The 26,456-nt window shown below is 45.4% G+C and overlaps 1 protein-coding gene across 1 annotated transcript; it reads right to left on the minus strand.

The window, feature by feature from the left end:
* Positions 1-1,048: 1,048 nt before the first annotated feature.
* On the minus strand, positions 1,049-25,601 carry MYCBPAP (MYCBP associated protein). The gene is made up of 19 exons (XM_083727956.1): positions 25,318-25,601; positions 23,192-23,319; positions 22,708-22,882; positions 22,436-22,542; positions 19,798-19,978; positions 19,177-19,292; positions 17,824-17,974; positions 16,351-16,466; positions 16,006-16,160; positions 15,385-15,490; positions 13,977-14,166; positions 12,378-12,565; positions 10,946-11,092; positions 9,428-9,748; positions 8,291-8,412; positions 7,057-7,172; positions 4,133-4,245; positions 3,716-3,898; positions 1,049-1,208 (listed from the first exon to the last, which is right to left on the minus strand). Exons 1-19 carry the CDS (start codon positions 25,364-25,366, stop codon positions 1,107-1,109), a joined length of 2,766 nt encoding a protein of 921 aa, XP_083584082.1. The 5' UTR covers positions 25,367-25,601; the 3' UTR covers positions 1,049-1,106.
* Between the last annotated feature and the right edge of the window lie 855 nt (positions 25,602-26,456).

The following is a 26,456-nucleotide window of genomic DNA, read 5'->3' on the forward strand; positions in this document are numbered from 1 at the left end:
AGATTTACCCACCCGGGAAGAATGGCAGATGAAAGTGATGGACTATATGGAACTGGCGGAGATGACTGGCAGAATCCGAGACCAAGGTGAAGAGTTGGTGGAAGAAGATTGGAAAAAATTTAAAATTTATTTACAGAAACATTGTAAGATCCAGGAATGTTAGAAGGATGTTGGAATGAAGTAATGTGGTTTTAGCAGAAACAATATAAAAGATTAGGTAAAAATTGATTTTTTAATTGGTGAAATGAGAATGTAAAATTATAGAACACTAAGATAAATTATTAGGATAAAAACCAAGCTGAAAAGGATTTGCTGAAATATTTAATTGAACTAGAATACAAAAAAGGGAGGTGTGAGGAGGTCAGGGAAACAAGTAAATGAAAGACAAGACATGGAAAGAACGAAATGTTTTTAATTGTTTTTATTTTTCTGTATTTTGTATTTTCTGCTTTTTTATTTTTTTTCTTTCTTTTCTTTTTTCATCTTTGTAACTTTTTTTGAAACTTTAATAAATATTATTTTAAAAAAAAGAGTTTAGGGTTTTTGCTTGAAGAACTACAAAACCAGCTTGATAGGGCATTTCCTATCAAGAAACACCATAGCTGAACAATTCCACTCCCAAGCTTCTGAAAAGCCCCTGTCTGTAAACAGGCTACTATAGCATTGATGGAGCTCTGCAGGCCCCAACAATCATAATCCAGGGCTCTGCAATGCATATAGAAGTAGTTACCTGAAATCTGTTTTTATGAGAAAGAGGGAACTTGATGGTGAATCACAACAACAACAAGAAGAAGTTATGATCTACCCCTGGGTTCAATCATGTCGTTGTTAATGTATGAAGCCAGTCATAGCATCGGTCTGAAAACCTTGCCATACTGTGGATTGCCCTTAATTACACCCCCAAAATTTTCGACAGGGTTATACACAGCAGAGTACAGAGAAACGAGTAGTGCCAGCCAACTGTGGCAGAGTTAATTGTGCAGATTAGCCCTCATGTCTATTTAAGCAATTGGCAGCTTTATAAACAAAAGGAAACTGCTCTGGCACAGCATATATAAACAGGGTTTATTATTATTATTATCATTTCATTATGAAATCAGTAGTATTTAGACAAAAGGTGGTTTGTTCTTCTTTTCTAAGGGATCGTTCTTCAGCACTTCAAAGAGGGAAAGCATTTTGCTCACCATTGAATCCAGCAGTCCATAAACCTAAGAACAGGAGTCAAAAAAACTTTCAGGACAAAAGTATGGACAGCAAAGTCCCAGTAGAAAGGTACACATGAACAGACAGTCAAGTATGGTTTTTCTCAGGTGGTTTTTGTGTGTGTGCAGGCATCCCATAACAAACATTCTCTGTGTGTGAGAGAGGCATTTTTCAGCCTTTAACAGAGCAACCCTGTACAGTATATGTCTGTTCAGAAGTATGCCCCACTGAATGCTCTGTGGGGCTTGCTTTCAGATACATGGGTGTAGGACTGCAGCCTTAATGACCAACTGCAACTGAGGATAACCCTCTATATTACGGCTGCAGAATTCCATCATCAGTGACAAATTGGAGCAATCCCAACAGCTCCTGAAGCCTCTTTGTTCCATTAGTGTAATGGCTGAGGAAGCTACAAACATATAAACCAAGGGTCAGCGAACTTTTTCAGCCAGGGGCCAGTCCACTGTCCCTCAGACCTTGTGGGGGGACGGACTCTATTTGGAGCGGGGAATGAAGGAATTCCTATGCCCCACAAATAACCCAGAGATGAATTTTAAATAAAAGGACACATTCTACTCATGTAAAAACATACTGATTCCTGGACCATCCACAGGCTGGATTTATAAGACGATTGGGCCGGATGCAGCCCCTGGGCCTTAGTTTGCCTATCCATGATATAAACATAGACTATTTGGGGTACATGTAAAGCTGTAGTCCTAGCCTCACCAAACTTAGGAATAAGGCCCACTGAATTGAACAGGACTTTGGAGTAGACATTAGGACTGTGCTGTAACCTGCTGCCAATCTTTCTTTTCAGTGGGCTGAGGAAAGGCTGAAACCTTGCCTTGCCAGGTGCAAAAGAGGACTGTGCATTTAGAGGCAGGGGAGAATTGTCATTTCAACAGGTTAAGTGCTTCATAAAATTTTGGGAAGCACTCTCGGCCCCACGTTTTCTCTCTCATGTCTGACCTGCTGAGCTGAAGAAGATGCAACCCTGTATATCCTTTTGGCTAGTGGAGGTGGAAGGCAGGTTATCGTGCCTGCTGGCTGTCCTGGGAAATCCTGGAATGGCCCTCAGGTGCTGGCCTAGCCTGCCCTTCTAAGCTAAGATCAGGGGTGAGAAGTGGCAGGAATTAGATGGCCATGAAATGCACACTTGCCCACTGCATACTCAAGTGTGGCTCAGTAGACATGGGTAGGATTTTAGGAACAGAGGAAGCTGCCTTATCAGATCATTAGCCTATCTAGCTCAGTTCTGTCTAAACCAACCGGCGGCAGCTCTCCAGGATGTCAGGCAGGAGTCTCTCAAGCTCTTGCAGCCAATCAGAACCCATGGATGTTTGGGTTCCAAAGAACGTTTGCAAACTGGAACACTTACTTCCGGGTTTGTGGCGTTCAGGAGCCAAAACATCCAAGTTCCAGAGTGTTCGGGATCCAAGGTATGACTGTATTTTTATTATTAAATTTCTATACCACCCTTCATTTAGAATATAAAAACAAACAAAAACAATTGCCCCCCAGTTTAAAAGGCCATAGATTGTATTAAAATGTTATGGTTCTGGCTGAGTTTATTCCGGAATAGCAGCCCTACCCAAATTTCTTTGCTGCCTAGCCCTATGCTGTTAGGAGACAAAAAGTGTAATTATTCCATCGGTCTATCAAGTCTCAAGTCTGAGCACTGAGAAGAAGTCAGTGGGGAGAATCGATTCGTGTTTCAGGACTGCAGGAGATGCTATTTCTCCCTAATGCCTGGCCTCTGTGTTATCACAGAAGATAACTCTGCTAGATCAGCTTGAGGAAGCAAATGAAAAAGTCACTCTGAACCTGCGGAGAAGGTACCCATTTCAAAAGCAATGCATGCATGAAGGACTCATTATAGAGAAGTTTTAACTTTCATCTCAGGAGCCTGGATTAAACAGTTGCCTGTTTGTCACAAATGCACAGCAAGTTCTAAGCTTGACATCAATTGCCGTATGTTGAAAAGATGGCACAAAATGAAAAAGCAACTGGGAGAAGATGACAAGCAGCCTCATCCTAGGCACATTTGTTCAGAAGCCCACTAGTTTTAACAGTAAAGGTAAAGGGACCCCTGACCATTAAGTCCTGTCGTGGAGGACTCTGGCGTTGCAGCGCTCATCTCGCTTTACTGGCTGAGGGAGCCGGCGTTTGTCCACAGATAGTTTTTCTGGGTCCTGTGGCCAGCATGACAAACCAGAGCAGCACACGGAAACACCGTTTATCTTCCCACCGGAGTGCTCCTATTAATCCACTTGCACTTTGATGTGCTTTTGAACTGCTAGGTTGGCAGGAGCTGGGACCGAGCAATGGGAGCTCACCCCGTCGCGGGGATTCAAACCGCCAACCTTCTGATCAGTAAGCCCTAGGCTCTGTGGTTTAGACCACAGCACCACCCACATTAACAGTACATACCTACAAATAACAGGGTTCAGAACTTTGGCTAAAGCAGTGAGGAAATGGACAAAAGGTGACAGCAGTGGGCACACCGACTTACTTCGACATAAAGTTTCTCATGGTACTTTTCCTGCAGGATTGGGTCCACCTGTTCTTGGTGAGCTTCTTGGGCCTCTGACCCTGCAGCTTCCTGTGACGCAGAGACAGACTCCTTTGTCTCCTTTGTGGAACCTCTTGCTTTTCTCTCTTCTTTCAATTTGGCTTTCGTGCTTTTTGGACGTTCCTGTTTAGAAAAAACACAGGTATGATATAGACTATAGAGAGAGCTCGGAGCAAGCCGAGGACATATGTCACATGCACGTCTTCTCATGTGTATTTCCCAGCAAGTTGCACGTCCGAAGGAAGCCGCCCTTTCACAGCAAAGAGGCAGCTCTGTTCGGAAGCTCCAAAATCCTTTTCCTCGGAACCAAGTCCTTCATTTCCAGCATTCTTATCTTACAAGAGTCCAGCTATGTACCTCTTTGGCTGCTTTCGCTTTTTCTTTGTCTTTTTCCTTTGCAGCCTTCTTGTCTTCTTTCTGAGGTTTCCGGTCCTCTTTCCCTGTCCTCACGGTAACTGGCTTCACCTCAACTGCACAGAAAACAGAGTAGTTTTGCTAAACTGAACCCTCTTTAGACTAGAAGTGACAACTTTCCATTATTTCACCAGTCACCGCCATCTACTTTTTTTTGCCAGGTAACTAGTACCAAGCTCTGAAAAGTCAGGAACATTTGACATCCTGTTCAACAAACATCATTCGCACATCACCATGGCTTAGCATGAGCACACAAACATGCAGGTTTCTGGAGCTGAGCTGCAAAGGCTTTGCTCCTCCCTGGTCATTTTGCTGCTGAGCTGACCTACTTGTGATTTGTTTGGAGAACGCTAAACCCAAGTTCAGATGATGCACTACAACAAACCATGGCTTAGTTCAGCAGCAAAACAACTGGTGAGGAACAAAACAGCTGCAATCTCCTCTCCAAGAGCCCACTTGGTTGCTCATTCATACTAAACTTTTAGCTTCCTGTTAATTATGCTGCTTTGAATATATACTATACTATATAGTATAATATATACTATAATGTTTCTTTAAATAATAATATTTCCCAGCCTTTTGACTAAGATCAAGTGTAGTATCTGTTTTTTAAGAACAGATACTACACTTGATCTTAGTCAAAAGGCTGGGAAATACAATTATTATTATTTAAAGAAATATTATAGTATGATGAACTTGCAAGCAGGATTTGAAGCATGAGGAACAGAAAAAATAGGACTTACTATAATATTGTTTTGTTATAAGAGATAGAAGATAGGGTGTAGTAAAAGGAGAGAAAATAAAATCACCATGGAAAAGGGGATGGGAAGTCAATAAAACAAAACAATGTATTGAAGTGTATATGTGGAAATTTTTCCTTTTTCTCTTGAAATTTTACACACACACACACACACACACACACACACACAGGTTATCAGATGTCCCTGTTTCCCAGGGACAGTCCCCAGATTTACAAATCAGTCCCCATACAAAATCCATTGAAGTTGAAAAGTGTCCCCAGATTCAAATCTGGTAACCTCTCTCTCTCTATATATATGTATACACACACACACACACACACACACACACACACACATATATAATGTATACTTTATATTTTACTTTCTTCAGCAATGTTTGATTGTTTCATTTGATTTGATGTAGGTTGTAAACAACTCTGAAATGTTTTTCTTAAAAATATAAAGCGTCATAGAAATGAACTTAATGACCGGGAAAAGAAAAGTGCATAAAGGATTCTACAATCATACAATCAGGAGATAGCTAATGAGGGTGTGGGAGAGGTACAAAGATTTAATAGAACAAAAAACACCCTGGTGGTTATCACCAATTGAAGCTTCATTGCTCAAACCGCTTGGCAAAAAAGGGAAGTAGCCTACATATAGAGAGTAATTGAGTGATCAAGAAGGGAAATGGAAGTTAAAAGATTATGAGGAAATTAAAGACCATTTTCAGAATTGGCTGCATTACAGACAATTATAAAAATGTATAAAGAAGATAACAAAAAAGGGTTTAGTTATACAACTTCCAGATTTCAAAAGGAAGTTATAGAAGAAGTAGTGAAGCTGCTGGAGAAAGCATATAGTATTCTGCTAGAATGGGAAGGTCAAATCAGTTATGATCAAATGGGCACAAGATATAGGTCATAATATACAGCTTGAGGACGGGGAGAAATTGTGGGAAGTAGATCTGAAATTTACAGATTGTTCTCTTTTGAAAGAAAACTACTTATATGAAAATAATGTACAGATGGTATATCACACCAGTACAAATAGCAAAAATGTACAAAACCGGGTTGAACACATGCTGGAAATGTAAAGAAAAAGAAGGTACTTTTTATCATATGTGGTGGGAATGTAGAAGTTAAAATTTTTTGGGAAATGATACACAATGAATTTTTTAAAATGTTTAAAATAACATATATAAAGAAACCTGAAGCATTTTTGTTAGGGATTGTAGGACAAGACCTGCCAAAAACAACCAAAGAATGTATTTATGTATGCTACAACAGCGGCAAGTGTCTTGTTAGCACAAGGATGGAAGAATGAGGAAATCCCAATGAAAGAACACTGGCAAGAAAAATTGATGAGCTATGCGGAATTGGCTAAGCTGACATACAAACTGCGTAGTAAGGACAATCGTGACTTCAAGGAAGAATGGGACCTTTTTTACAAATTATCTAAAAAGACAACAAAACAACTTAGACTCCTTGGCAGGTTTTGAATAAACATCCACAAAGTTATCAGTTGAATATATGATAGATAAGGCAACGATATGTACAATTTTATAATATGCAGAGGATAATATGTGCAAAGAAACGAGGGAGGGGAGCTGAGGGAAGTCCTGGGGGGGGGGAGAGGGAGGGAGGGGAGGGGGCAAAGGGGGGGAATGTAAATGGTTATTGCTAAAATTGTTCAATAAAAATATATTCAAAAGAAAGAAAGAAATGAACTTAATGACAACAACAACAACACTGGCATAACAACCTAGCATGGTAAAAGGTAAAAGGTAAAGGGTAAAGGAGGCCTGGACGGTTAAAAGCCAGAGCACATGGAAACACCATTTACATTCCTGCCGCACCGGTACCTGTTTATCTACTTGCACTGTCATGCTTTCAAACTGCTAGGTTGACAGGAGCTGGGACAGAGCAACGTTTGCGGGGAATCAAACTGCCAACCTTCTGATCAGCAAGCCCAAGAGGCTCAGTGGATTAGACCACAGTGCCACTCGCATTCCATCCTAGCATGACGAGGTCATTAACTACATAGCTGGATTGGCAGGCTGCACTCCTGGCCTCTCCAGATTCTGCCAAGCTCCACAGAAAGATCTCCGTTGACAGAATAGCTCACCTACTTCCTCTGGAACAATTTCTACGTAAGTATCCTTCTCAGGCATACCAAGCAGCGACCTGAGCACCAGCGAACGGCTCACCAGACCATCGATCACTTCACGCCACAACTGGAAACTGCAATGAAAAAGGAACTAATTTAAGTCTGAGGAGGAGGAGGGGCCTGAGAAAGCAATAGAATGTTGCTACCTCCCCCTTCAGAACCAAAGGCAGCCTGAAACTAGCAGGAGCTGCCCCATGTTAATGCGACAAGGCAGGAAAAGGAAGCTCCAAGTGTTGTCACATTCCAACTACCATCAGCTCGGTCCAACTAACTACCCAGCTCAAGTCAATGACCTGGGGCCAATCACCATCTGTCAGGCCAATCAAGAAGGTTGTTGCAAGGGGCGGGAAATGGAGGAAGGAGAAGAGCAATACATGCTTCCCTGAACTCCTTGGAGGAAGGGACTGTGGAATAAATAAACAAACCCAACTACATCTAGAATTGGCTTAAGAACGAAGACAACTGTGAGCCACCCAGCACCCCAAAATACCTTTCCTCCTCTTAACATGGATCAACCCACCCCAGCTTCTTTCCTACTCTACATAGCATTTGGGTTTGCTTCTGGAGAGAATAACAGAATCGTAGAATTGGGGGACCCCATGGGTCATCTAGTCCAACCCCCTGCAATGCAGGAATCTCAGCTAAAGCATCCATGGCAGATGGCCGTACCACCTCTGCTTAAAGACGTCCAAGGAGAACATTCCATTGTAGAGCAGCTCTTACTGTCAGAAAGTTCCTATGTTTAGTTGGAATCTCCTTTCTTGTAACTTGATGCCATTGGTTTATGTCCATTGGTTCATGTCCTACCCTCCCAAGCTTGTTCCCTCTTCCGTGTGACAGTCCTTGAAATATTTGAAGATGGCTATCGTATCTCCTCTCAGTCTCCTCTTTTCCAGCTAAACATACCCAGCTCCTTCAACCGTTCCTCCTATGGCTTGGTTTCCAGACCCCTGATCAATTCTAATTTGGCTGACAATGTTACCAGTCAGCTAGCGTAAGGTGTCTGGTGGACAAAATCAATCCTTTACAGCAGTTGTGGGGAGCCTTTGACCTTCCAGATGTTGCTGAACTCCAGCTCCCCTTCTCCCTTGCCACTGGCCATGCTAGTTGGGGTTGATGGGAGTTGGATTTCAGCAACATCTCAAGGGCCACAGGGTCCCCCATCCCTGCTTTGCAAGCACCCACAACATACCATATTTGGTAAAGGAGGTCTGTCTGAGGCATCACTGGTGGATAACAAAGCTCCAAGGCTGCTTTATTGAGCTGGGCCAGGGCAGCTTCTCGTTCCTCTTCCTCGGGGATTGTCAGCAAAGTCTAACGAGAGAGAAATCAGAGCCAACATTTCTCGGTTTAGTAACACCAAATGTTCCTGGCTATCCATGGCCGGACCAAGATCACCATGCCCGGTAGAATAAAAAATTTGGGCAAAAGAGCTGCCCCACCTCTAGCAGCCTCTGTGAAAGTTAATAGCTGGCCTCAGCCTTGTAATGCTTCCACACCTCCAACACTCCCCTGTCCAAGGGAAAGGACCCCTGGATGGTTAAGTCCAGTTAAAGGTGACTACGGGGTTGCAGCGCTCATCTCGCTTTCAGGCCAAGGGAGCTGGCGTTTGTCCACAGACAGCTTTCCAGGTCATGTGGCCAGCATGACTAATCCACTTCTGGTGCAACAGAACAACGTGACGGGAATCAGAGTGCACAGAAAGGCCGTTTACCTTCCCGCCACAGCGGTACTGATCTACTTGCAGTGGCATGCTTTTGAACTGCCAGGTTGGCAGGAGCTAGGACAGAGCAATGGGAGCTAACCCCATCGCAGGGATTCGAACCACCGACCTTCTGATCAGCAAGCCCAAGAGACTCAGTGGTTTAGACCACAGCACCACCTGCATCCCTTTACTGAATGACTGAACCACAAGATCTGAATTTGGTGGATACAGGGATTCTCCCTTTTGGCATCCACCTTAAAAAAATGACATGGGACTAAACATATGAAAAGCCATATTTGCATTTGAGTTTCTAATGAAGATAATAGCATTGGAAGTGGGCTGGATCTCTGGAAGCAGGCTGGATCTCTGGAAGCTGGCTTGGAAAATAAAGACAATCACTGGCAAATAGAACTAACGATGCATTGCTCTTCCAGGGTTACTCGTGCAAGCGTCTTAAGACAGCATGTTTGTACACACCACATTCCAGTGTCTCAAGTCCTAGACACTGATTCTTCTTTCAATCTAGCTGCCTTCAATAAACGAAAAGTTTGGATATGTTGATAACAAGGCTGAGGCTTTCTAGGAACAGGGCAGAGCCAGGAGAAGTAAACCCGAATCAAGCACCTGTTTGAAATCAAAGATGGACAGATTCCACTCCACTCGGTTGATGTCCTCCATTCGGTTGACGTCCTCCACATCAGACCTACTCAGCTCGCCGGCCAGCTCCTCCACCATGGCCTTCCTCACCGAAGAATCATCTGGGGACACACTCTTACGGGGCAATTCGTCGGGACTCTTCTGCCGAGACTCCCCACCGCTCTTGGGTAGAGAGGCTTCTTCTTGGGTAGCGATGCTTTTCATCATCTCCTCCTCGTATGGAGGAGGATTCATGAGTTTATTCCACAGCTCATACAGCTCCTTTACCACTTGGTGCTGGTAGTACAACTGAAAGCAAGAGAAGATAAGGGAAGAACGTAAGAAAAGCCCCTCTGGTCCATCACTCTCTTCTCACCGTAGCCAACCAGATGCTCGTGGGAACCCCAACAAGCAGGATCCCAAAACAAGAGCACCTTCCCTACTTGCAAGGCCCCACAACTGGTATTCAGAAGATAAGGAAAGTAAGGAAGGATTAAATCCGCTATGATATTAACATACTTAAACAGATTCCGATAGATTCCATGATGTAGAAATCCCATTTTAGGATAGAACCTGATATGCCAGCCCAATATAAATAAATAAAAAATGGCTCCCAGATCTGCCATGGGAGTTGTGATGTAGAGTTAACGGTTGCTGCTTCAACTATAGGTGGCTCTGTGGCAGTGAATCATGTTCTCTTACAATAAAGCTGTTCCTTTGTTAAACAACATCTTGGCCTAGCTTCTTCCCTGAAATCACCTGACAGGAGCAGTATAGAATCACAGAATTGTAGAGCTGGAAGGGACCCCTTGCGATGCAGGAATCTTTTGCCCAACGTGGGGCTCGAAAGCATAACCCTGAGATTTAAGATTCTCATGATTAACAGACTGAGAGTATGCTGGCTAAGTTCTGGAAACAGCGGCTACAGCTCCTCTTAGGGGAGGGGGACTGTGTAACTAAAGTCCACAATCCCTTCAAAGTTCAAAACTCTTCCTTCTAGCCTTTAGGCAACAGAAATACAAATGTTCCTCAATAAGGAATGTTGTGAAAAGTCAGTCAGTCTCAGTTTTTAAAGTACAGTGGTACCTCAGGTTAAGTACTTAATTCGTTCCGGAGGTCCGTAGTTAACCTGAAACTGTTCTAAACCTAAAGCACCACTTTAGCTGATGGGGCCTCCTGCTGCCGCCGCGCTGTCAGAGCACAATTTCTGTTCTCATCCTGAAGCAAAGTTCTTAACCTGAAGCACTATTTCTGGGTTAGCGGAGTCTTTAACCTGAAGCGTATGTAACCTGAGGTACCACTGTAACATTGAGCCCCATCCTCCAGGCCTCAGTGACTAAGCCAACAGTCCTGTATACACTTAGATAGGAGTAAGTACCACGTAACTCTGTGGCACAAACTTCTAAATAGAGACAGGAGTGCAGCGCATGAACCCTAAAGCTGATTCCTGACATCCTGACCCATAAAAAACCAACAGCACCCTCTCACTCCAAAGCAGAAAGATACCTCTGGGTTCATTCTGTGGAATAGCTCTTCCTCTGTGACATACGCATCGTGAGGAGACCGTGGTCGCTCTGGCACACGGATTCGATCAAGCAGGTCCTTCAGATTCTCTTCCACTATGACAGCAACTTCCCGGGCTTCTAGCTCTTCCTGCGATTTCCAAGAAAAGCACATGGAAGTTTGGGTATGCACATTCCTGTTGCTGAGGCACACGGAGAGATAAATACATAAACATGCAATGTCGCCTCAGGGCGGCAGAAGCGAAGAGGAAGGAAACTCTGCCCTCTGCCACTGCCCAGATGAACAAGGGCTATGGGGAGGCTGTTTCTCTCCCTCCCTTCTATTTCAGCATCTCTGCCCAGCCAGCCTCACAATGTCACTGTAAAAGTGTGAGTGGCCCAAGGTCATGAATGAGTGGAGGTTTAAACTCTGGTCTCCCTGGTCCTGGCTGGAAGTTCTGCTTTGGCCTGGAGAGGCAAAAAGGGAACGGTCCATTATAGTCAGCCAGGGAACACCAGCATATCACTGTCCCCTTCACTGCAGATCTTTGCCACCTTCTCTTATCACTTGTAAATGTAATCTCCTCCTGGGAGTGTTAAGCCAAGATAAGATCACCTAAAATGTCACTCCTTCCTTCCTTGCTGCTGCTACCTCCACACCTTAACTAATCAAGAAGTTTCAGTGGTCTGAGGTTCCTTCCAGAAAAGCCCCAAAGATAGCTTGATCTATTTCTCCCCCACCAAACTGGAGGGCAAGATGAAGATGTATTTTTAGAAACCACTTCTCAAGAGATTGAGGACAAACCTTTCCTGACAGGATTGTTAGTCTTTGTTCTTGTTTTTAATTTTTAAGCCCAAGTTGGGCAAAAGTTGATGCTTTTTACCTCAGCAACCAGGAAGCTTTTGGATACAGAAGAGACAAGAGCTAAAGATCCCTTCTTCTCTGGCAAGCCCATCAGGCAAGCCCAGCCCTTCACTCTCCCCCGATACAATAAAGTGTGCTTTTTTTTAATTCTGGGGGTGCCAGAATCTGGAGCGCAATCAGGTCTTAATGTCAAAAGATCCAGGGTAACATGTGAGAACTGCAGGCTTGCATGAAAACTGTACACTACGGAAGAGAGGCATAGTCCTGAATGTTTCAGTGATAGTGATGGACTTGGTGGTGATGGACTCAACTTCCCTCAGGACCAGCCAATATGGCCAACGGTCAAGAATAATGGGAGCCGTAGTTTCCAGCAACATCTGGAGGGTCACAGGCTAACCAACCCTGCTCTACAGAAATCCCCGATGGCATTCTTTCATCCGTGTGACCATGACAAGGAAGGTATCTTTCTCCATGGGCAAACAGAATGTGTGCTCAGGCCAACTCATCTCACAAAAGATATCTAACCTTAGAGCACTCAATAACCCACAATGTTCGTAGCCCGTTTGATTACCTCTATCTCGTTCCTGAGATCAGCTGATATATCTTCATACACAGCAATTCCCCACAGGGTCACTTGCAACATAGCACCTCCTAACAACACAGGACGAGTGCCAAACTCCCAGGACTCTGTGAAGATGCCTGCATTTATCGCCTTGAAGATGAAAGAAAACTTCCTGGTTTCTCTAGGTAGGATAACGCCTAACAGGAAGAGAAGGGAACGGGATGCATTGCAGTTTCGACTGGCAAGGCAACTCCTCTGACAGATACTTCACACATTGCTTTAGTTTTCATTCACATATTTTCGGATTCATATCCCCATCTATCAACAAGGAAGAGTCCTCAAGGCTTTTGTAAGGATGTAACACAGGCTTGCAAAAAACATGTGTTTTCCGCAGTGTGAATTATACAAGCACGTGTAGGATGGCCACAGGCCCCTATTTCATGTAGAGGCGCCGCTAAGCGTGCCTTTGTTGTTGTGTAGTGTGCGAAATGGCCCATGGAGGAATAGAAGGAAGACAATGATTTCAGTTTATTAGGTGGCCTTTTGCCAGGATACTGCATATAATCATCATCTGGTGTCAGCCTTCCTCTTAATTTTGTCTCATACATATCATGTTCCTTGGACTGGGACGTATTAGGCAGAGTTCAGCAGAACCGCTTTAGTCAGTGCATAATGACCTGGCCTTGGACAAAACACTAGGCTCTAGGCACAAATGGTCAGTATCCTAACCATCTGGTTGAAGCCCACCCATGTGACTCTACAACCTCCAACAGCTTTTCTTCATTTGGCACCCAGGAGGATCCCCTTTGCCTCAATGCTTGCCCAAAGATGTAAAGGTAAAGGGACCCCTAACCATTAGGTCCAGTTGTGGCCGACTCTGGGGTTGCGGCGCTCATCTCACTTTATTGGCTGAGGGAGCTGGTGTACAGCTTCCAGGTCATGTAGCCAGCAAGACTAAGCCGCTTCTGGCGAACCAGAGCAGCGCACGGAAACGCCGTACCTATTTATCTACTTGCACTTTGACATGCTTTCGAACTGCTAGGTTGGCAGGAGCAGGGATCGAGCAACGGGAGCTCACTCCGTCGTGGGGATTTGAACCACCGACCTTCTGATCGCCAAGTCCTAGGCTCTGTGGTTTAACCCACAGCGCCACCCGCGTCCCGGCCACAGAAGTACCACATGCAAATAAAATGGGTGGAGGGTGGGAATCACCTAACAAGCACAGTCAGCAGCCCCTTGCAAGGACTTCCATTTGCACAGCTTTCCCCTGCCCTTCTTAAACCTCCAGAAATTAGCTCTGGGTGGGTTGGGAGAAACCCTAGAATAGTGCACAGGGGAGAGGGGGAGTAGGGGAGTCATGCTTGCACAGATGGAATGACTATAAGATCACAACACTGAATTCCACCCTCGGCCTCTCTTCCTCTTTAAGCAGCTACAATTACCTGCTAGCTACCACCAGGGCACAAAGATGATCAAACTGATACTTGAGATCAGAACCGTTATGCTCAATTCAACATCCTAAGGAGGTTTTCCTGCCTGTCTGCCTGCACTTGCCATTTTTATCGATGCTGCAAATGTCGACCGGGGACGGGAGGAGGAATCACCCACCTGATCTGGTGTTGAAGTAAAAATTCTGCATGTCTTTCCTTTTTTTCTCTTGAAAGCTAAAGGGTTGAGGTAGCCTGCGCCAATCGTACCAGATGGCAGCCGTGCCGTCATTGCTCACAGTGAGCAGAGATTCAGCTTTCTCACCTACTAGAATTTCAAAGGTGACCCGGGCAGCGATGCCAACTTCACCCTATTGAGCCGAAAGCAAACAAAACACAAGGATGCTAGGAATGGTCAAGTTTTGCCTGGGATTAACACACTGCCCCCCCAAAAAAAACCTTACCAGCTCAGGGCCAAAGCCAGTGCCGCTTCCGGATTCTGTTACATCTCTTTCAGCAAACGAAAACCCAGAAAATGTGACACCCATGAACATTTTGAACATTCTTCAAAGCACATGGAAAGGATCTGCCTTGAAAGGCAGCTTTTGTTGCATCATTAGGTATCCCTACATGATTACAAACTGAATGGAAACAAGACACAAGGCTAGAGCAGGAGCGGCTAACAAGGTGCCCTTTAAACATTGTGCACTACAACTCCCATCATCCCTCACCCTTAGCCATGCAGGTTGTGATTGATGGGAGTTGGAGTCCACTAATATCTGGAGGGCAGCATGGATTTGGGGACGATTTTAAAAACCTAGCCTACCTCTTTCCTGCCCTCGTACCTGTGGCTCCTAGAAGCTGTCAGCACACAACAAGTGACCACAGCTTAAACCGGTCAGCTAGACCAGGTGAGGGTAGCCGATGGGTCTTAAACCCTTGGGGAGATAGGGACTTCTTGTATCTCTTGTATCCTGCGTGCGAAGGCAGGTGGATTGAGCGAATGAGACCAACAGCGGGTCCAACGGTCAAGAAGGCAGTTTTTGCATGTGCTGTAGAGGGAATTGAGGGACAGATGGGGCTCATCAACCTGGGAAGGTAGCCCATCTAGGAGAAGGAAAACTCTGACCCTAAACCTCCGCTGACTTGGGGCTGTACTCATTCATAAGAAAGGCTTTGGGAGTAAACTGCTCACTGCTATGCGGGACATCTTTGGGAGAAGAAAAGGCTAAGCAGTAAGAACACCACAAATCGGGAGTGGAGTCCTTAAGGCAGCTAGATGGCATCTTTTATGTCTCCTATGGCAACTCCTGTAGCCAAGCCAGTGTCAAATGTATTGCTTTGCTTTGGACCACATCAGCGAGGCTGAGGGAGGGGTCTTGCCGTCTGGGCAGCCCAGGATCTCCATCCACACTGCCCAGGGCTTGTGACGCGGAGAGGTCACTTTGGTACTGCAAACGCAGCAAGAACAATGCAGGAGGCAGCAGTTGCAGCCCCAGCAGGTGCAATAACCTTCCAACGGTTTGACTTCACCCCCAAAGGAGAACTCCCAAGACAGACAGATGCCAACCACAACAAGTCCCCCCCACCTCTTCAGAAGTGGTGTTGATCCAGCGAGCTGGCTGTTCACAGAACTTCAGAGACGGGCCCAACACTGGTGCTGAAACCACATCTGGGTACTTTGCTAATGGGTCCCTAATAAATACAGCAAAAAAATAAAATGAAAATGAAAATCATTCAAGGTCAATTACATAGCTCAGCAAGATTTAGTCTTTTCTTTTTTGTCTCCGATTGGTAATTTCTTCTCTTGCTAACCAAAAACTCATTAACTTAAGAGTTTTCTTAAATGAAGAATTATTGCGTGCAGGCCACTGCTGGAGGGGTACACACTTTAAATCAAATATGGAGATATACAAGGCATCAAAAGAAGAAGAAGAGGAGAGCCAAGCCTCAACTCACTTTGGGTTTCAGAGCCTGAATGGGTAAAGTAAAATAAAATGGGGAGGGTGTTGCATAGAAGAATTGGAGGGTGGGGGAAAGGTTAAGCGGTCACTTGCACTCACTAATTCCCCTGCCCTGCAAATACCTGCTGCCCCAGAATGAATGTTTTATGGGAAATATGGGTTTGGAGAAACCATGCTGTCCTCACAAAGTCAGGCTTTGTTCCAGGCGTCTCATCCACCCAAACCCATCAGCCAAACGTTACTAACCAGTGTTTTTCTTCAGGAAATTCTCTAGTTGTTTCTTCTTCTTCTTCTTTTTCTTCTTCTTCTTCTTCTTCTTCTTCTGCTAAGGATGACAGACTCTCTGCCGTTACACTGGTGTATGGGTGATTTTTGCTTACAACTTCCAGGCCATCCAGGTCCTTAACTCAAGGGAAACGGGGTAGGGGGAGAAAATGTGCTGTGATTTGTGTTGGCTTTGTTTCTATTGTTTAAAAGGGAAATCAGAATATCTAAACACAATTCACATTATAGACAAAGGGAAAGCTACCGAGAAGTTATACTTTGGCCTCGTATGAATAGCCTTGCACACAGAATTTATTGTCGCCATACCGGGTTGTAAAAATCCAGCTTTTCTAAGATATCCTTTAACTCGTTTCGCCGCTGCTTCAGAAATAGACTCTTCTCCCAGGTGCGATGGAAACTGAGGTATTTTGAAGGTCTGGTACCTGTGGGGAACGCCCAAATGTGACCCACAGATATATACACCAACAGGTCTAGTAACTGAGCTTTAAGGTTTCTCAATAGAAACTGTCCTCATGAATGCCAAGCTACGAGCTTAGCTATAGCAGTTTCTGACTGATTCAAGCTGATCTGAACAGAAATTCTAGCTCCCAAGCAGCATGGAGATTTCTATTGCTTTTCTGGGTACAAACACACAACCCCTCCCTGCACAACCTCATATGAGATAATCAACAATGGGGGGAAAGCACTCAGATGTGGTGGCACCTAACAGCATGCTGCGATCATTTTCCTCTACAGGAATCTAGCATTCGGGTTTTGCTTTCAGACTTGGGGGGGGCAGTCCATGCAGTTGAGAGGCTGCTGTTTCGCCCCCGGTGGGGCCAATTTGTTGGGGTTGGCTATTCAGTCTTGGATGCTTAAGCCAAGAAATTGTCTCTTTAAAGATATTTAGCACTAGTAGACGCATCAAAGGCATGAGACAACTGAAGAAGCCCAGAAAACTGTGCTCGGGGAGTGTGCTATTCGCCAAAGAGACAATTTCTTGGACTGCTAGGGCGAAACAGGGATAGAACGCTGGCACTCTGTCTTCTTTATTACTTCATAATGCTGCTTCATCAGCACCTCACAGCTACCGGGAGCAACGTTGAACTTACCCTTTTCTTGAATCTTCTTGAACGTATTTAAAAAACAAGGAAAAAAATGAAAAACTGAGTCAAGAATTTGTAAGAACCTAGTAAAATCTGATATTGCAAGTTCACTCTATTTTAGGTTCCGGTAGTTTGTAAGTTTTCATGGCAATTTGTAAGTAACTGTCTCTTTCGCACATATTTGATAAATGGTGTAAAATTATTTTTGAACAACTGTGTGAATATTTGTCGCCAACGTGCTGTACGAGTTGCACTGTTCCAGGCATAGGCAACCTTTGGCCCTCCAGATGTTTTGGCCTACAACTCCCATGATCCCTAGCTAACAGGACCTGTGGTCAGGGATGATGGGAATTGTAGTCCAAAACATCTGGAGGGCCAAAGGTTGCCTATGCCTGCTCTATTCTGTTGCCTGTACACACCTGCTTAATATTAATCCTGGCTGGTAAAAATTGGGACATTCTGTCAATGCAGATAAGCGGTCTCCAGAATTTTTTGGTATTTACCACCTCAGTAGTCCTTATTAGAGCCTGACGGCAAACAGTGCCGCAGGTGTATGCTGTGTTACTGCCCAAATGCAGGATGACTGCAAGATCACATTTGCAGCAAAGCAACAGGAAATGACTCTACCCCTTTTAAGTCACCCTTGGCAACTCCCCCGCCCCCCGAATAGCCTGATAGGCTCATGGTGCCTCACCCATCTCCTTCCAGATGCTGCGAGGTTTGCCGATGTGAGTGACTTCTTCTGGGAAGCCAAGCTCGCTTTGGCCCATTGTCACCGCCAGTCCATTGACCTCATCTCCAATGAGCACAGGCTGGTTCCAGAATTCAGTCCCTACATTGAAGCCCTAGGAAAGAAAGCAGAAGGTCACATAGCTTTGGTTTGGTTTTGCGACACAGGATAAAATGTGAGTACAACGCGGGGGAAATAAGAACACAAGGTAAGGATACGACTCAGGATTATGAAGAGCTGCTCAGTTTAAGGATGACCAAAGTCACCTCCTGACCTCTTCTTGTTATCTGTAATTACTCTCCATCCAACCCTGCTTTGATATTATCTCTGTATTTATGACCCTGCTTTTCTAGTTTACTTTTTTTAAAATCACACACAGAAACACTCAAAGCAACACAGCCAACGAAAGTTCAAAATCAGTGACATGAAAAGGCACCAAGGCATATGACAAATCTGATGCAGTAGATATTAGTAACAGCTAAATGGTGACTTAATGTTTGCATGTTCAAACAGAAATAAAATGTTGACTGAATGTTAATTATTTCTGTTTACGTTACAGAAAATACTGCAGAGTTCTTGTGCCTTTCCCACCTGCCGATTTTACAGTTCTGAAGCTAAGAAGTAACAAGAAGGTTCTCATGCAATGCTGAGCCAAACCATGACTTCGCATGAATGTACAAGCATGCAAGTTCCTGGAGAGGAAGCTGTGACTGTATTGTTTTCTCCTCCCTCCCTGCTGCACTTGCCGTGAGCTAAGCCACAGTTTGCCTTAGTCTGGCTATTTGACCCAAGGCTCATAGTTTGCCTTGCTCCAGACAAATCACATGTGCTGCTGCAAAGGTCTGCCACAGCTAAACATTTGCCTTCGACGTCCATATTCAACACCTTAATCTTACCATTTGCGGGGATGCATTTGGAGCAATGGTCCAAGCCCAGCTGACTAACTTGCATTCCACCCCCCACCCCCAAATACAGTGGTACCTCGGGTTACGTACTTAATTCGTTCCGGAGGTCCGTTCTTAACCTGAAACTGTTCTTAACCTGAAGCACCACTTTAGCTAATGGGTCCTGCTGCTGCTGCTGTGCCGCCGGAGCCAGATTTCTGTTCTTATCCTGAAGCAAAGTTCTTAACCTGAAGCACTATTTCTGGGTTAGCGGAATGTGTAACCTGAAGCGCATGTAACCTGAAGCGTATGTAACCCGAGGTACCACTGTACTTCGAGGGTGCGTGTGCAAAACACGCTTAACTACGCAGACGTGGAATTTGTCACAAGTCTCCTCAAACGTCACCCAAAGTAAGCTATCAAGAACAGTCACCTTTCCAAGATACAGAAAAGGGAGGCTGCGGTCAATTAGCGTACGCTGCTCCTGGATTTTTCTGTAACTCTCCGCAAAGTTCATCAGCAGCTTGCTTTCTGATTTGTGGAGACATTCTAAAAACAAAACAAACAGGCAGACAGTTGTTCTCGTGCTGTGGGCCAGTCCCGAGGTCTAGGAAATCCACATGGCACATGCTCTATGCTCTGGGTTATAGCTCCACACTTACAATCACTTATTCTTCATTTCAGAATATACACCCCACCTTTTCTCCAAGGAGCTCAGAAGGTGGTGTGCACATCTCTTCTCCCCCCCACAAAAAAAACCCTCTCAATTTTATCCTCATAACAAGTCCGTGAGGTAGGTTAGGCTGACAGAAAGTGACCGGCCCCAAAAGTCACGCCCAGTGAGCTTGATGGCTGAGCGGGAATTTGCTCCTAGCCCAGTCCTCTACCCACTACACCACACTGTCTCCCTTACTTAAAACCTCCCCTCCAGTCAAAGATAGAAAAGGCACTTGTCAGCACTGGAGTGAGTGCCATCAGCCACCATCACTAACATGGGAGCATCTAGGTTTATTTGGGAACGCCTGCAACTCGCTTGCTGCAATACTTTATTTACCACACAGCCTTTTCTGCTGCATCCTCCTGAGCATCATGTTGCGGTTCCAGTTCTGAAGGGCCATGTGCTGCTGCGAAGGCAACGGGGCGCTTTTCTTTTCTTCCTCGCGCTTCTCTCTGAACCTCCCCAAAAGTGGGACTGACGCTCCATGAAGTAATTCATCAGGAACTAGTCTTGCTACCTGGGGGGGGGGGGGGAGACAAAAACAGTGGTGCAGGTTTTAATTCCCATACAGTGGTACCTTGGGTTAAGAACTTAATTTGTTCTGGAGGTCCGTTCTTAACCTGAAAATGTTCTTAACCTGAGGTACCACTTTAGCTAATGGGGCCTCCACTGCTGCCATGCCACCACCGCACAATTTCTGTTCTCATCCTGAAGCAAAGTTCTTAACCCGAGGTACTATTTCTGGGTTAGCGGAGTCTGTAACCTGAAGCGTCTGTAACCCGAGGTATAGGGCACAACAGCCAAAAAACAACAACCCTCAAATAGGCAAGATACTGACCTCATGCAATGCACCCACTCTTTATTAATCATATTAAACGTTTGCGTGACCGCAAACTTTATCACTAATTAACACATAACTCCAGGCAATTCCAGACAGAAGCCTTATATTGCAAACAGGTTGGTCGCATCCAGATTTTCCTGGATGTTTATCGGGCATGTGATAGCCCAGATTTTTCAGTCACAATCATAGAATTGTAGAGTTGGCCTTCACCCCGGTACAGTGGTGCCTCGCTAGACGAAATTAATCTGTTCCGCGATTCTCTTCGTCTAGCGGTTTTTTCGTCTTGCGAAGCAAGCCCATTGACAGCTTAGCGGATTAGTGCTAGAGCTGTCAAGCGGCTTCCAGCGATCAGCTGTTAAGCGGCTTATCAGCGGAACAGCTGATAAGCGGCTTAGCGGCTTAGGAAAAGGGCAAAAAAAGCAAAAAAAAAACCGCTGGGGGACGCAAGATTTTTTCGTCTTGTGAAGCAACCCCATAGGGAAATTCGTTTTGCGAAGCGCCTCCAAAACAGAAAAACCCTTTCGTCTAGCGGGTTTTTCGTCTTGCGAGGCGTTCGTCTTGCGGGGCACCACTGTACAGTTCCCCTTTATCACGTACATAGCCCAGGAAGACAACAACAAGAATCCGCCGACAGCATACGAATCAATATGGCTAACCTGACCCCAAAACCCACCCCCTCACACAACTAAACAAATCTCACTACAGCCAACCAAAGGCAACCAACCGCACCCTAGGCCGCCCCCAACGTTTCTCGCCACCAAGGCAATATAACAAGCGAATAGAAAGAGAACCCACACAAGTGACACTGACATGAAACCCCACACATACACTGAGCAGAAGAATAGAAGAATAGAAGCATTGGCACCCCACCCCACCCACCATTCCCTCCTCCCCCCTTTCCTTCCCAACCTAATACTGCAAGCAACACTAATGTCTCACAACAAATGTAACTGATCTGTAGAAAACACAACTTGAAAAGAGAGACAATGCCCTCCCATCAGATGTCAAAGAGATAAACAACTGCCTGAAATTTAGAAGACATCTGAAGGCAGCCCTCTTTAGGGAAGTTTTTAATGTGTGACATTTTAATGCATTTTAAATCTTTGTTGGAAGCTGCCCAGAGTAGCTGGGGAAACCTTGCCAGATGGACGGGGTACAAATAAATTATTTTTATTATTAGTATTAGTATTATTAACTAAGAATTTTTAATTTTTTAAAAGTTTTTTTTAAAATTATAGAATTGGAAGGGGCCATGAGGAGGATCCAGTTTAACCCCCTGCAATGCAGGAATCTTTTGCCCAATGTGGGGTTCAAACCCACGACCCTGAGATTAGGAGTCCCATTCTCTACCATCATTGCCATTCTGCCACTCATCATCTACACCAGCGGGCAGAGCCTGATGGAATGTATCTGGAGCAGAAGTAGGTGAGTGATGTCGCTCACCTCAGTGAGTCCTTTCCCTGCCTTTTTTTCTGTTCTGGGCATGCACAAAGGTATTCATGACTTGTATCCAATCTAAAAGTGTCCCATCAGTGCTAGGTTTTAAGCTTGTGTAACAGGACTCCCCACCCTCCTAAGCAACCTCTAAATCTGCTCTGGGGGGTTCCCCCCAACCCTCCAGAGCAGATTTGAAGAAGGTGCGAGGCACATGGGACAGAATGAGATCGTCCTGTTCCAAAAGCATAAATATTCGCTCTGATAGGATGCTTACTTAGTGCTGCATTGGATAAAAGTAGGTCTGTCTGTCTCTCTCTCTCTATATATATATACCGTATTTTTACCGTATATATATATACCGTATTTTATATATACCATATCCCAGAAGCCAGAACAGCAAGAGGGATTGCTGCTTTCACTGCGCAGCGATCCCTCTTGTTATTCGGGCTTCTGAGATTCAGAATTATTTTTTTTCTGTTTTCCTCCTCCAAAAACTAGGTGCGTCTTGTGGTCTGGTGCGTCTTATAGAGCGAAAAATACGGTATATAATGGAGGAAGTCAGACAAAATCACCAGTAAAATGGCAGGCTTAGAAAGTTTAAACAGCTACATGGTCCTGCTGGCATAAAAAGGTCCTTGAGGGATGACTGCTGAATCAACCCGCAAAATAATACTACATACATCAGCTGAAACCAACCTGATCCTGTCCTCTTTTTGTAGCTTCTTGCTTGAATTCCTGGAGAGTTCCTAATATGCTATGGGGGAGGATATATCCAAAGTTATCAACAACTGGTTCTTCTAGACCTACAACAAAGACAGCAAAACAATAAATCATAGATCAGACCCATTGTATAGGTCGAACCCCAGAGCATTTTTTAAAAAACAACAAAACAACTTCCAACAACTATTCAAGAATTTCCAATAACTAGCATAGCTCACTGTGAAATAAAAACTGAAGGTTGACTATACCAGAATATTGCAGTGATTTCTTGGTTTCATCTGAAGTAGTTGGATAAGCAACCAGGAAATATGACTTCTTCCCTACTTCTTGGGGCTTGGATTTGCGAATGAGATACTTCTTGGTCACAGGAATTTTCTCTTTCTCTTTCTCTTTCTCTTCTTGAGGCAGTTGTGCAGTACGGAGCTACCGAAACAAAACACAGCCCCAATGAAATGATCACTAGAGTGAAACATGAAACTGGGATCCATGGCAACATTTTTACATGTTCAGGTGGTAAAAGAAATTCCTAGGAGAGAAAAACAAAGAAGGAATCGTAGAGTTGGAAAGTAGTCCAACACCATGCAATGCAGGAATCTCAACACACAGTTCTGCATCCAATTTGAAACCACACCAGCCCCTGCTTGGCTTCACTAATGTGCTAGCAGATTGATTGCTGCACCACTAGGAAGCTTCCCTAGCCTTCCACAAAGACTGCTGACATTCTACACCCACCTTTTCCAAGTCTTCCAACTTGATGGCTAGAGCCTGGATTTCATCTCCTTGCAATACACAGCTCACAGGTTCCGGCTCTTCTTGAACCGGCGAGGAAGGCTGCTCATATGTTTTTTGCCTCTTCTTTTCTGAAACACAATTCCTTCGTTTTCTACAAAAATTCCATTTCACTCATCAATTTGAAAACATCGTTTAAGTTCGGTAGAATCACAGGGCAAAGAAAAAACATTGCTCCATCCCCAGTGTATATTGGAATTATACAACACTCTGGCTTCAGTCCAGATACAGGTCACACTCCTACCCAACAAGCCAAGAATATGCATGAGCTGTATGTGGGATGCTGGGAGACTCTTCCTGGCCACTTCAATTCCCCCTTTGCATGAATGGCTGAACCAGGCATAGGCAAACACCAGTCCTCCAGATGTTTGGGACTACAATTCCCATCATCCCTAGCTAACAGGACCAGTGGTCAGTGATGGTGGGAATTGCAGTACCAAACATCTGGAGGGCTGGAATTTACCTATGCCTGGAACAAACCAGGACCCAGCACTTTACCAGCAGCTTTCTGTTATGGACAAACCCAGAAACTATGGCTTACAGCTTCAAAACAAGCCAGGTTATTTAATCTACCTTTAAGCCATGGATTCATATCCTCCCGCATTTCCTAGGGCAAAGCATTCCAACTTCTCAGGACAATCAGAGAAAAGAAAGGGTTCCTTGTGTTAATCCTCCATGCGCCCCAGCTTTTTGCAGCTGCTTTATACAAAAACATGGTGAAGTTGATCACCATATGACACATTTAACCACTGCATTTCTGTGCTTCCTTACAGGAAAGTTTATGCCTTATTCAAGAAGTACATCTCTTTCTACACAGAGACCTGATGGAAGCCACACACTTCTGCCACAGACCTATCCTCTGCATGTTGGTTGATTCCCCTTTTAAAGCCAACCAAGCCAGTGATCATTGCCACTTCTCGTGGCAGCAAATTCTGTAAATTAATTCCACACAAAGTGCAGAAGGACTTTCTTTCTACTGTCAAGAATTACCGTAACCGCCAACTGAAAGGCCACTGAATGACGGCCCCCGCGCTCATGGGTTAAGATCTCTCACAAGAAAATCAGCACCCTGTTCTCTTACTGTGCTTGACTCTACTACCCTTTTGTTGCCACTTTCTGAGATCTCTGGAGCTTTTGCCAGGATATGCCCCAGCTGCAAGTGCCTTAGTTTGAGCAAACACTTAACCCTGGAACCTGTAGAACTTATAGAAAAGTGCAGCGATAATGAAGGTTATAGTGCATAAGGTCCCAGGTTCAATCCCTGGCAACTCCAAGTTCATCTGTTTGTACCCCTGACTGCCAGTCATTACGGGTCAACAGCGGGAAGGCAACTATGTTGCTTGAATACAGTGGTATCTCAGGTTAAGAACTTAATTCGTTCTGGAGGTCCATTCTTAACCTGAAACTGTTCTTAACCTGAAGCACTTTAGCTAATGGGGCCTCCCGCTGCCACTGCGCTGCTGGAGCACGATTTCTGTTCTCATCCTAAAGCAAAGTTCTTAACCCGAGGTACTATTTCTGGGTTAGTGGAGTCTGTAACCTGAAGCGTCTGTAACCCGAGGTACCACTGTATACAACTTCTAAGGTCAGAGACAGCAGTTCCTAAACGTTCAATACCAGTCTCTTAGAGGGTAAAATGCCAGCTATAAGCCCCCACGTCTCACCCCCTCCGTCCCACAGAATCCAACTTCGAGGCCCCCAATAAAATATTTGAAGGGGCCGAGCCCCCCATCCCGGCAAAGTTGATGGGCACTGCCACCCAACTGGTGTGTGTGCGCCATATTATGTGATCGATTATGCAGGGTGGGGCTTACCTGCCCCGCCACCCCGCTATTTTATTCAAGTTTCGCACCCCTGCCTCCACCTTCGCTGTGGTGTGAAAAATGGCTCTAGAGCGCGCTGCAAACTCCTCCTGTGGGCACCTTTTGTTTTTGTTTTTAAATTAAGTGCTCTCTCCATGACGAGCTTAATGCAAGGCGGCTTCCTTCCCAAGGCTGATGGGAAACCCAGCCAGATGGGCTGAGTATTATTATTATTATTATTATTATTATTATTATTCCCTTTCCTACCGGGGGGCGTTTTACTGGTGCGCGAGTCCTTCTTTCCCGGCTTGTTCATTATGCCCAGGCTCCCTCCAGCTCTCGCCACCCGCGGGAACCGCTACCTTCCCCGCAAAAGCAGGCGCGCGCGTAACGCCCGCAGCGTTCCCGTCTCCACGGCAACGACTTTTCCTCTAACAGCCCAGCTGGCGGCGGCGGCGGCGGCGGCAGCTCCTCCCCTCTCTCCTCCCCCCAGGCGGGGCTCGCGGGGACCAATTAGGCAGCGGAGAGCCACGCCCACACACGCCGATAGGAGGGTGCGAGAAAGCGCGGGTCCCGGACGCATGCGCAAGGCTCGGCGCAACGGGCGCCGTATTTCTCGCGCGCCGGCGCAGTCGTGCAAAACCCCGTGGCAATAGGTGGGGCGCGCGTGCGGCGGGAGTCGCGCCGCGCGTGCCTCGCTGAGCAGGTTTTGCAGATCAGCTGCGGAAGCGCGTTGAGCTGCTGTGAGCCGCACTTTGCTGCATAGGCTCGGGTTGGCACCAAGGAAAAAGCACCCGCTGTGTTGCGCGGCAATGCCTGCTAGGTAGTGGCTTCCTGCTTGCCTTCCTGTTTCATTTGTGAATCATAGCGTTGGAAGGGACCCCAGGTCTCATCTAGTCTAACCCCTGTAGCGCATGAATCCTGCCCACAGTCATCCCGGAGTGAGTTCAGACCTTGTGCTTAACACCATCTCTTTTCTGCTGCTGCTGTTTTTGATGCGCAGCCGCCTCCTCTCCCACCAGATGTCAAAGAGAAAAATAGCTACCAAACTTTTAGAAGACATCTGAAAGCAGGGAAGCTTTTAATGTTTGATAGGTTTTTGTATTTTAGTGTTCTGTTGGAAGCCGCCCAATATTATTATTTACCTCTGCCAGTGGCGAGTTCACACACCAAGGCTCCAGTTGCAAGAGGAGCGGTAGAATAGAATGCCCTTTCTGAACTCCAGAAACACCCAATCGGCTGCCTCCAACTCTTGAGCAAATCCCCCTTCCTTTTCACCTTCTAAAAATGGGAAGTAGCAGAGGGTGCGCCGCCCCCGTATGGATGCAAATACGCGAGCAAGTGGTGTCGCCACCGCAGTTCGGGGGTTTTGGTACTTATTCCATTGTTTCCCCCCCTACTCCATT

This window comes from Podarcis gaigeae, assembly GCF_964106915.1.
Source record: "Podarcis gaigeae genome assembly, chromosome: 2".
NCBI lineage: Eukaryota > Metazoa > Chordata > Lepidosauria > Squamata > Lacertidae > Podarcis > Podarcis gaigeae.

Excerpts from the sequence above, each read along its gene's own strand:
- MYCBPAP (XM_083727956.1), bottom strand. The coding sequence starts at position 25,366 with ATGAACAAGCCGGGAAAGAAGGACTCGCGCACCAGTAAAACGCCCCCC. Across the intron at positions 17,975-19,176 it reads CTTTTCTGTATCTTGGAAAG|GGCTTCAATGTAGGGACTGA; the intron begins GTGACTGTTCTT and ends TTTCTTTCCTAG. Across the intron at positions 11,093-12,377 it reads ATCTCAGGAACGAGATAGAG|GAAGAGCTAGAAGCCCGGGA; the intron begins GTAATCAAACGG and ends TGGAAATCGCAG.